Genomic DNA, 10,724 nt, shown 5'->3' on the forward strand with positions numbered 1-10,724 from the left:
TATATACTTTACAAAAGCTGTTAACAGAGGAACAGTTTTACTTGAATGTTGCTAAAAATGATAATCAACTAAGACTTTTAAATACAGATGATACCAAATATAAGATTTTCAGTTTGATCACAGAATAATTCGATTTAATGAGGCTATAGTATCAGCAATGTTTTGTTTACATCTAATCTTGTAATTATGTTGGAAACTGTTTTTTGTGACATCATTTAACATTAATATCAACGTCCCGTAGAAGAAATGTGTTCCACTCTCTTAAAGCAAAAAGTTTTCTTTATTTCAATGAGCAAAAAAAATAAAAAATCTTGTTCCTGTAGTAGACATTTGTAAAAAAAATTATAAGTTATATATTTTTCAAAAAGTAATTCTAACATTTGTGGCTCTAAATGACTTTTATTTTGCTGAACTGGGGGGAAAACTGGTTTTGCTTAGCTTTTATTTTGCTTTTAATAATAAAAAGTTTTTGTTATCTTGTTTTCTTCCTTCTTGTCACAGAGATTGGGTCACAGAGATTGGGTCCGGCATCACAGAGCATGAATCATTTGTTTGTTTTCATTTTTTGGCAGGTGACATGAAGGAAGTGGACGCACTTTCCTGGTGTTTATTTTTAACCTGCTGTGACATGAGGACTGACTGGCAAGACCACTTTTTAATCTCTTGCATAATCTGCACGTACTACTTCTGAATAAAAATAAAAAAAAAAACACTAATTACAGGAAGAACAAATGAAAGCACGCAGCCTTTTGTTTCCTTCGAATGATGACAATAAATACTAGCCTGTGCAAAACTGAAGCTGGAATTTTAATTTCTGCTTTTTAAATTGTCTTTCATTCTCCATAATGGAGCWAATGAAGATATTTTGTTAGGATCTCATATGAATAAATGTTTACATTTCCTKATTTTTGGCTTATGACCGTTTTTAGCTAGCTGGAGCTAAGCTAGCATATGCTAATCTTTATTTCTGCTTCCCGCTTCCATTTTCAGGGAAAGTTTTTCTTCTTTTGCCACATCAAGTTGTTGTTGAAGCCACAAAAAACATCAAAAATACCCTGCAAAGTGAARTATTGTCTCCATGTTTGTTAGTTCATCTGTGTGTACAAAAAAGGAAGCAGGCACAAATATGAAGCGATTAATTTTATCAATTCATTTTGCTTTAATGAAAGAACAACACAAGAATGTTTAACTTTCAAAAAGAAAGAAACAGACAATATAACACACTCCCTTTACCAAATTATACATATAGTTTAATAGAAGCATTTATCTTTATATTTAGGAAAAAAGGGAATAAAGTAGGCTGTTTTATGGAATACCTACATGTATACTTAGTTTAGTCTTAATTTAAAAGTCAATCAAAGCGGTGATTTAAAAATGAATGATACACAATCAGCTGTAAAGTGTGGGAAAATGTACATCATTTAAGTGAAATTAGCAGCATTGCATCATTGTTTTTTCTTCATCATTAATCATCAGTGAAGTCAGAGTCCATGACGGCCCAGTGGGCCTGGAGGGCAGAGGGCGGCCCACTGACCCTGCCRCTCAGGAAGCGCAGCTCGGCGTCTCGGTGGGTCGGATACATGTTGAAGGAATAGCCGGACGGCTGGCCGACCTGCAGGGAGCGGCCTTTGTTGGTGACAAAGATGAGCGACTGGATGTAGTGCGTGTATTTCCCAGAGATCTGGATGATCCTCTCATCGTCGTTCAGCTCCAACACGTTGGCTTCGCCGGAAACGTAGCCGACAACCGGAGTCCAGCCGGAMAATTCATACTGGACCTGGAAGCTGAGGGGGACAGGAGGAGTTTATTACATTTGTGAAGATAACAACCTAGATATATAGTGTATAGATCTTAAATTTAAACTTTCACTAGCTTAAAGCTGCAATATGTAACCTTTATATAAAAACTTTTTAAACATGTTAGTTGTGACAGTTTGGTATGAGGCAGAAAATCTATGAAAAAAAATCAAGCTCTTCTGTCTCCTCCCAGTGCCAACTAGAAACAACCAATCAGAGCGAGGAGGTGGGTCTTAGTGCTGTCAATCATCCTYGCGTTTGCTGTTCTCCCCAATTGATCTCTGCTACACTACGGTGTCTTCCAGAAAGCAGAGCCTGTCGTGCAGATAAACAGATTTTCTCCGAAATTAGCACATTTAGCAACGGATACATACGTGTAATTGACACCACTAAGACCTTCGCCCTGGCTCTCATTGGTTGCTTTTGGTCAAGAACTGCATTTATTTAGATGGCAGTAATAGCTCAGGGAGTAGGTGGAGACTAGGATTGATCTTTTCACGGATTATGTGTCACAACATGGTGACCGTTTTAGGAAATATGTAATGAACATATACATTTTTAATAAAAGTTACATACTGCACCTTTAAAACATCATAAATGCAGGAAGAGAAAGCTTTGTAGCTTTGATCTGTTTTTGAGAAATCTTTGTTTTAAAGCTGCAGTATGTAACTTTTATTAAAAATATATATRTTTATTACGTATTTCCTAAAACAGTCACCATGTTGTGACAWTTTAATGTGAAAAGATTGATCTCCTCCACCTCTTCCCTGAGCWGTCATTTAGTTATTATTATTACACCGTCCAGATTAAAGACAACCAATCAGAGCCAGGAGGAGGGTCTTAGCGCTGTCAATCAACCTTGTGATCGCGCTGCTCAATTTGCTAAAAGCAGAGAAACAATTTACCGTTCCAGAAAAACCGTTTATCTGCCGTCATCGATGGCCATGCTAACTAGCCTTAGCATTCATCACAGGCTCTGCGAATAGACTGAGAGCAAAGGTTGGGGTGAGAGCAGCATATACACAAGCATGATTGACATCGCTGAGACCCTCCTCCTGGCTCTGGTTGTTTTGGACTGAGCTGTGTATTTCTGTGAGAAGGCAGAGCAGCTTTATTTTTTCACAGATTATTTGTCTCATTTAGATGATCATATTTTAAAAACAAAAACATATTTTTWAATAAAAGTTCTGCACCCCAGATTTAACTATGTTTCATTGTTTAGCCAGTTAAATCTCCAGGTTATGCAGAAAGTTAAGAGAGTAAAATGATTTAGTTGGTTTTTTTATGGTGCTTAAGAATAAATGAAATTCAAGTCAAAGCGCTAGAAAGTCAAAGACTGACAGAAAAATCCCAAATCGTCGTGATCGATTTCTAATCTTGAACAATCACCCGTAGATGTAGTTGCTGGAGAGCTCCCACACTCTGACGGCGGTGATCCTGCCATCCCCGACCACGCTGTACGAGGAACCTCCTCCACCTCCCACCGACGGCGAGAACGAGTAATGAGAGTCTGCAGGGGAAGCAGTAAAAATACCAGCAAAACCATGAACATCACAGGAAAACTAACACTTCAGTTTCACTCTGGTGGAATAAGTCTTTCTATAAACACATTTCTAAAGTGTAGAGTTGAATGTCATCTGCTCTCTTACCCTCAGCCAGAGCACAGGCCGTCAGGAGAGCAAGGACAGCAATGAAACGCATTCTGTGAAACAAATTAATCCTGATTCAGCAGGGATTTATTCAGTTCATATAAATATTACAATTACAGAGAAAGCAGAAATACTTCTTACGTTTCTGATCGACTGTTTGCAAGAGGAGCAAAGAAAACCTGAGGAGGAAATATTTGTACGTGTTACCACTGCTGATCGTTTAGCACATAAATCCAACTAAACGCAATAATAAACACAATTTTAAAAAACGAGACACTCACAGTGTTTCAAATGTTTCAAGATTTCAGAATCCGTGTCCAGCTCTTCCTTTCTGCTCTTACATGCTACGCGGCGCTAGCAATGACTTTATGCCAGTATGGAATGACTTCAAGCACATTTTCTAGGTAATTCCCGCTGATTACTTTCCGGGTTCTCATTGGCAGATGGGAACTGTTTCAATCTGATATCTTCCTGAAAAGACACACCTTTCAACACCAAGCATTGTCAGAAATGAATTGAAAGTATGCATGGTACGCCTACTAACTCAGCCACTCTTACTGGCACTGTTACAAAAAAACAAATTAGTGCTGTCAGATTAGATCTGTGGGATTAAGAGAGGTAGTCTGATGTTTGCAGAGTCAACTTGAGCTTTTTCTTCTTCATGTCATGAGATGAAACTGGAAATCTCACTTTTTTCTCATCTGTGCAGTTGTCAGGCGCCACATCTCTGCGTAATCTCACTTGAACTTCCAGGAATTGCATTAAAACAGATCAAGTCTTCAGGAAACGGTCATAGTTTAGTTCTACATGTCCATTTTATCTAAAACTGGATCAAATGCTCCAGATGAAATTATTTTCTTACTTCTTGCAAAGTAAGAAAATCATGCAAAGATTTTCTTACTTTGCATGAAAGTAAGAAAATCTGTTTTTAGTCTGTTATTTCTGTCGTAACTAAAAAACCAGCACCTCAGTCTTTAAACACAATTTGTTACAAGTCGGCCGACATGTTTGTTTTGGTAACTCTTGCCTGAACAGACCGACCAGAAGAGACCATTGGGTCGAAGGTCACAACTGAAGGTCATTCCATCATCCTCAGCCCCAGATTCTGCAGGGAGTCGTTTTAATACCCTTCAAAAGCTGATTCTAGTGCAAATATCTTACTGCACTTGAAATGAGACAAAACTAACTCACAAGTAACATTTGAGCAAGAAATAGGAGCTTGTTTTAAATCAATAATTCCTTAATATCGATGGAAAAGTACTAGCTCCACTGGCAGATTATTTCACTCATAACATGATATAATGTCTAATTAAAAAATTGATTGATTTATAGTGTGAGTGTGTTTGTTCTGTGATGGACTGGATCCGTCCACGTTTCTCACAGAATAACTAAAAATCCACCAATATTTTCTTCCGTGGTAAAAAAATAAAAAAATAATAATAATACATTGATCAGTTGCAATCCAACAGTTGGATGAGCTCTGGGGTGTTTATTTATTTTTAGTGTAAGAACAATAATAAACGTTAACTGTAAACACAAGCTAGAACTAAACTGGGCCGTTTTTAAATGTAGGAAGCCATGTTTGTTTGTTTGTGTAGAAAAAAAAGAAAATCCAGCCACATATATATTCTGATTAGTTTTTATTAAAGTTTTCATTGACAAATAAAATCATGAACCAAATGGAACCAAAGTCAGACAGAAATACAGGTTGCAGAATATTTAGGATTCACAGACATAACAAGAAACACATTAGTATTTTTCATGAATACTAAAATCATTTACTTTGAACTTGCAGAGCAAAATGCAAAATGAACATTTCCAGTGAAACTAAATATGAACTGTCTTCTCATTAAAGCAGATTTTAATCAAAATTTTAATATATGAATAAAAATTCAGCAAATTAAAGTCAAAATCATTCAAACAATGTGGAGAGAATATCAGTTTGAACATGGCAGCCATTTATTTCACCGTTACTCAGTTAGTCTCACTGCTGTCAGTATCGAAAACGGCCCAGTGGGCCTGGAAGGAAGTGGGCGGCCCGTTGACCTGGCCGCTGAGGAAGCGCAGCTCGGCGTCTGGGTGGGTCGGATACATGTTGAAGGCGGTGCCGGCGGGCTGGCCCATGTGCAGGGAGCGGCCTTTGTCTGTGACGAAGATCAGCGACTGGATGTACTGAGCGTACTTCCCAGACACCTGGACGATTCTTTCGTCGTCGTACAGACGCAGCTCGTTGGGTTCGCCAGACACGTAGCCGACAACCGGAGTCCAAACGGCTCCGTAGCAGAGCTGGAAACTGAAGGAAACAGAAAGTGAGGTGTCACATGTTGATCTGGGATGATTTAGGAAGAATATATAGATGGAACCTTCAAGTTACATTGGAAATATTTGTGGAATGGAATTCATTTAGTCATAAAAAGACAGTAAGCTAAAAAAAATATTGTCTATATTTTTGTTCACATTGCAGGCTTTAATGATCAATTCAGATGTTTGTAAAATCCGAATTTCCGAATATATGCGACTTTTATGTGACCTGAAAGCGCAAAATAATGTCGTTTGTCGAGTATCAGTGACGTTCAGGTCGGATGAACGCGACCTGGAAGTACATACTCAGATTAGATTTGTATCGGATATCCAAGTAGCCTGGGTCTGATCCGTTTTATTCAGACTATCATGAAAAGCCCAGACACAGATCACATTATGGCAAAAATATATCAGATTTAGGTCAGAATCAGGCTGCAGTGTGAACGTAGCCCAAGTGTTTTTAGTGCCTGATCGTAACTTTCAAATATTTACCCGTAGATGTAGTTGCTGTAGACCTCCCATACTCTAATGGCGGTGATTCTGCCGTCCCCGACGATGCTGTACGCGGTACCGCCTCCTTGTCCCACAGACTTAGAGAAGGAGTAATGGGCGTCTTCAAAGACAAAAATAATACAAAGGGATTAATATCCGCCTCAGAATGACATGGTGAATATCTGGAGCACTTTGATCACCAGTGGGTCCAGTCTTGATTTTTCACAAGCTATTGGTAATTCTTTCTTCTTGATCGTTTCTTCCGTCTTTTCTGCTTCGTCTATTATCATAATATCTAGGACAGAGTGTGAAAGGGAACCGCACCAGCTGAAAATRCAACAAATGTTGCAATTTTGGTCCCAACTGAACCCAGTCTACCGGACCATCAGGTTTGGTAGACATTGACTGGTTACTCTTAACAACTCAACGTTTGGACATCAGCCATTTCCTGAATACCAGGCAGGATCTTATCTTGTCAGGTGTTCATGCTCACCGCACTACTGACACTCATTGTGTTTGAAAAATAAAAACTGTTTCAGAACCACGGTGCTGGTGCTGTTGGACCTCAGTGTACAACGTTTGGGTCTGGACCAGTACTTACCTGGTTTGAGTCTTGATTAAAAAGCAGGAACTTCTCTGTGTCAAAAAGTAACTATTCATCCGAGATGACAAAAATCACATGTGGAGTACCTCATGGTTCCATCTTAGAGCCCATCTTGTTTAATATCTAAATGCTCTCATTAGCCCAGATTAGAACAAGTAACAAGATTAATTTCACGGCTCTAGATGATACACAGCTCTGAACCCATTAATCTGCATAGAAACAAATTAACACATAGATGTGCATTAACGTTTTATTTATTATAAGGGATCTAATTTAGATCAAGGATATTTCTTTTTGCATTATGCATGGTGGCTCTGATTGGCTAAATATGTGATGATTTATGTGTTTTTTAATTCCAATTCTAAGCAATGCACAGTCTTAACAATTAGTTTTTGTCTAGTTTCTAGTGAAAATATCTCAGTATACTTGAATTAAAATGAAATTAACTTAAAAGTAACATGTAAGCAAGCTATAGAGTGTCGTGATCCGTATTTCTGTGTATTTATTTTTGAGTTTTTCTGTGTGATCCTGTTCCCTGTGAGTCTGTCTCTGCGTCTTTCCCCGTTGATTGTCTCCCAGGTGTGTCTCGTTCCCTTGATGACCCCATGTGTATTTAGTCTCACCTGTTGTCTGTGTTCTTCGTCGGATCCTCGTCATACGTCAGTCGTCTAACGTCTTTGTGAGTCAGTTTCCGCAGTAGAACTGTTAAGTCCTGAGGTTGCTTGTTGCTGTCCAGTCTTTCATGTCAGTTGCTACCGGTGTTAGCTGTGTGCTAATTTGGTGCCGTGCCGCCTGATTCAGGACTGTGTTCTTCCTCATTAAATTCATCATCTTACCTGGGTCTCAGCATTTCCCTCACCACTTCCACCCAAATCTTGACATAGAGGCTTGTTTTTAGTCAATAATTCCTTAATATTGGTGAAAAAATGCTAGTTAAATTGGCAGATTATTCCACTTTTATCATGGGGAAATTGTCTCGTTACAAGTAAATTTATCTGTCAATTGAACTAGTGTTTTTTCATCAATATTAAGGAATTATTGACTACAAGTTTCCATATGTTGCTGATAAGTTACTTGTAAGTTAGTTTTGTCTTATTCAAGTGTAATAAGATATTTTCTCTAGAAACTAGACTAAAACTAATAAGAATTGCTTTTTTGCAGTGTATTGACTTCTCAGGGTTTTGCACAGACTCAACAGTGACTCATGTCTACATGAGGTCTATGTGTTTTTTAAATGTTGAAACATAGTGAAATACAGCATATATCAGTTATTTAGTTACTCACTTACCATCAGCCAAGGCACAAGCCGTCAGCAGAGCAAAGATAGCAACGTAATGCATTCTGTAAAAGAAATTGATAATGACTCAGACCTCTATGTGGAACAGGACTTCATTTAGATCATGTAATTAATAAGCTGACATTAAAAAACGTTTTTATTTACATGTCTAGTAAAGATTTTTTCAGGATTAGCACCACAAACCTGCAGGAAAGTTAGGAAATATTAGGGTTAACGCATCAAGAGTGTCTAACAACTGATAATTTTCTGAGTATCATATTTTCCGCACTATAAGGCGCACCTTCCATGAATGGCCTATTTTAAAACTTTTCTCATATCTAAGGCGCACCGCATTATAAGGTGCATAGAATAGACGGTACAGTAGAGGCTGGAGTTACGTTATGCATTCACTAGATGGAGCTGCCCTGAACGGAATGGCCACCAAACAGTCCGACTCCGGTCAGCGAGGAGAGCCTTCCGCGACTGGGCCGGGGCGTGACCGGACGATGGTCACCCTTCTCCGTTCGCGCACAGCATGTTCRTGGAGAAAGTGGTGCTAAATGACCTGCAGACGACCTGATTCTAGACRGTCGGTAGGTAGATRGGTCAGTCAAACTTTATTAACAAACCAGYGTTCTGACAACTATCCCAGCATGCACCACGCGCTTCTTCTTCTACGGGCGAAAATGAAGCTGCTTACCGTAGTTGCTAGACCTGTTGTGGCTCAATATTGGGCCATATATAAAGCACACCGGATTATAAGGCGCACTGTGGGCTTTTCAGGAAATTGAAGGTTTTTAGGTGCGCATTATAGTGCGGAAAATACGGTAATACAAATTTTTAAAGCAGGTACTTACAATTTTCTTCCGATGCCTCTTCAGACTTAGAGTGGTATCAGATGTGACCAGCTGTTCCTCTTTCAGCTACTCATCTCATTCCTTCAGCACAGCGGTCTTTTATGTGAGTGTGGCACACCCCCAGGTATATTTCTAYAGATTTCCCACTCATTACCTTCCTGGTTCCGCCAGTGAATCCAGTTTAGTCTGATGTGTTGCAGGAAATTAACACCTTTCATTAAAAAACATTGTTWACCAACAGTGTGGTACACTAACTTTAGTCCTGTTGTTTTAATGCATAGAGTCAAATGTTTACTACAGTGTTAACTTGTTTTTCCTCTGGCTTTGGTATTAGATGTAACAGGAAATACAACTTCTTCACGAGTTATCATGCACTGTCTCTAGAAATATGTCGCTATGTACTTCTAAGAACTGGATCAGCAAATGCTTCCAGGAAAACTGCCTATTTACTTACTTAAAAGTAAGTGAGGTTAAGATTTTTTGCTGAGTTAAGGGTGAAAAATTATTTCCTGAACATTTAATTGGAGCTAAAGAAAACGACCTGTACAGAACCTGTCGTCTTTCAGAGTTTTTCTTATCTCAACCTGAAGTCTGCCATCAATGTCAATGATGAAATCCAGTAACTCTCAGGACATAAAATACTCAATGATCGTCATGATGTGTGTTTTGATGGTGGAACCAAAAGCAGAGACGTTGAATAAATGAAGAATGTTTAATGAAAAAACGAAGGACATGCTTAAAAAAAATCACAAGGAGCCAGAGCAGAACAGAAACCATAAATCCAAGGAAAAATCCAAATGGGGAAGAAACAGGGAAAATAACAGGAGGAATCASCAAATTGTGAGCAGGAGAAGGGTTTAAATACTGAAGGTGAATGGTGGAACAAAACTCCTGGGCTCATTAACAGGTGTGAGAAGAGATAGAGAGATAAAAYGGCACGAGAGAAAAAGAAAAACACCAAAGAACACAGAATAATTATCAAACCTCAAAAATAACTCAAAACAACCCAGTACAAAACAATGATCTTTGTWGTCAGATGCAAAACTGACACAAAACACTCAACAGGCAATGAAAGCAGGCCTGTGTCATRCAGCCATACATCTGCGTGCAGACAGACRCCAGTCTGGGATCCAAACACAGGACTTTCCTGCAACAAGGCAACGGTGCTACCAGCTGAACCGAAGTCAGAGAAATTATAGCGGAAATCAAAATTTGTTGCTWAACTCCTAAAATCTTTGTAAAAATATGTTTGAGTATTCTTTCAGCTCAGACTTCAGCAGAGACGACATTTCATAGCATCGATGACATCATCAGTTACTGGTAAGCACTGCTGATCCTTTGCTTTTCCTCTTTAAATATCTGCCTGACAGTATGCTGAGAAAGCTTGCTTCACATGTCCACCGACACAACAACTCAGTAATTGCAGCAATGACCAAATACTAACATTACTTAATCTCATGCTACATTATGCAAACTCTCTGTCTGCGCCGATGAAGATTCACTCAAATCTACAAGCAGGATCCTTTAAACCGAAAGTGGAAATAACTGGATGAACTTTCAATTTAACCTGGGTAAAACTTATCTGACCATCAGATAAGGAGAAAATATTTGAATTATTTGGTGTTGCAGCAAAATGGCATTTTTTAATGTGTAGTGTTTGAAGCAAAACAACATGGTGGTAGGTTTTTAGAAAATGTAAGATAGACTGAAGCTGTGATCAGTGGTTTTGTTTATGTGGGTAAAAGAATT

The 10,724-nt window shown here is 38.6% G+C and overlaps 2 protein-coding genes across 2 annotated transcripts; both read right to left on the bottom strand.

Annotated features, from left to right (window-relative positions):
• Positions 1–1,135: 1,135 nt before the first annotated feature.
• LOC103472625 (zymogen granule membrane protein 16-like) lies at positions 1,136–3,872 on the bottom strand. Its single transcript, XM_008422382.1, has 5 exons — positions 3,727–3,872; positions 3,587–3,624; positions 3,446–3,498; positions 3,186–3,306; positions 1,136–1,784 (listed from the first exon to the last, which is right to left on the bottom strand). Exons 3-5 carry the CDS (start codon positions 3,495–3,497, stop codon positions 1,466–1,468), a joined length of 492 nt encoding a protein of 163 aa, XP_008420604.1. The 5' UTR covers position 3,498; positions 3,587–3,624; positions 3,727–3,872; the 3' UTR covers positions 1,136–1,465.
• A 1,221-nt stretch (positions 3,873–5,093) lies between these two features.
• LOC103472626 (zymogen granule membrane protein 16-like) lies at positions 5,094–8,308 on the bottom strand. The gene is made up of 4 exons (XM_008422383.2): positions 8,284–8,308; positions 8,131–8,183; positions 6,239–6,359; positions 5,094–5,738 (listed from the first exon to the last, which is right to left on the bottom strand). Exons 2-4 carry the CDS (start codon positions 8,180–8,182, stop codon positions 5,420–5,422), a joined length of 492 nt encoding a protein of 163 aa, XP_008420605.1. The 5' UTR covers position 8,183; positions 8,284–8,308; the 3' UTR covers positions 5,094–5,419.
• Between the last annotated feature and the right edge of the window lie 2,416 nt (positions 8,309–10,724).

The sequence above is a fragment of the Poecilia reticulata genome, linkage group LG11 (assembly GCF_000633615.1).
Source record: "Poecilia reticulata strain Guanapo linkage group LG11, Guppy_female_1.0+MT, whole genome shotgun sequence".
Taxonomy (NCBI): Eukaryota; Metazoa; Chordata; class Actinopteri; order Cyprinodontiformes; family Poeciliidae; genus Poecilia; species Poecilia reticulata.

Excerpts from the sequence above, each read along its gene's own strand:
- LOC103472626 (XM_008422383.2), bottom strand. The coding sequence starts at position 8,182 with ATGCATTACGTTGCTATCTTTGCTCTGCTGACGGCTTGTGCCTTGGCT. Across the intron at positions 6,360-8,130 it reads GGCTTGTGCCTTGGCTGATG|ACGCCCATTACTCCTTCTCT; the intron begins GTAAGTGAGTAA and ends TTGTCTTTGAAG. Across the intron at positions 5,739-6,238 it reads TACAGCAACTACATCTACGG|TTTCCAGCTCTGCTACGGAG; the intron begins GTAAATATTTGA and ends TGTTTCCTTCAG.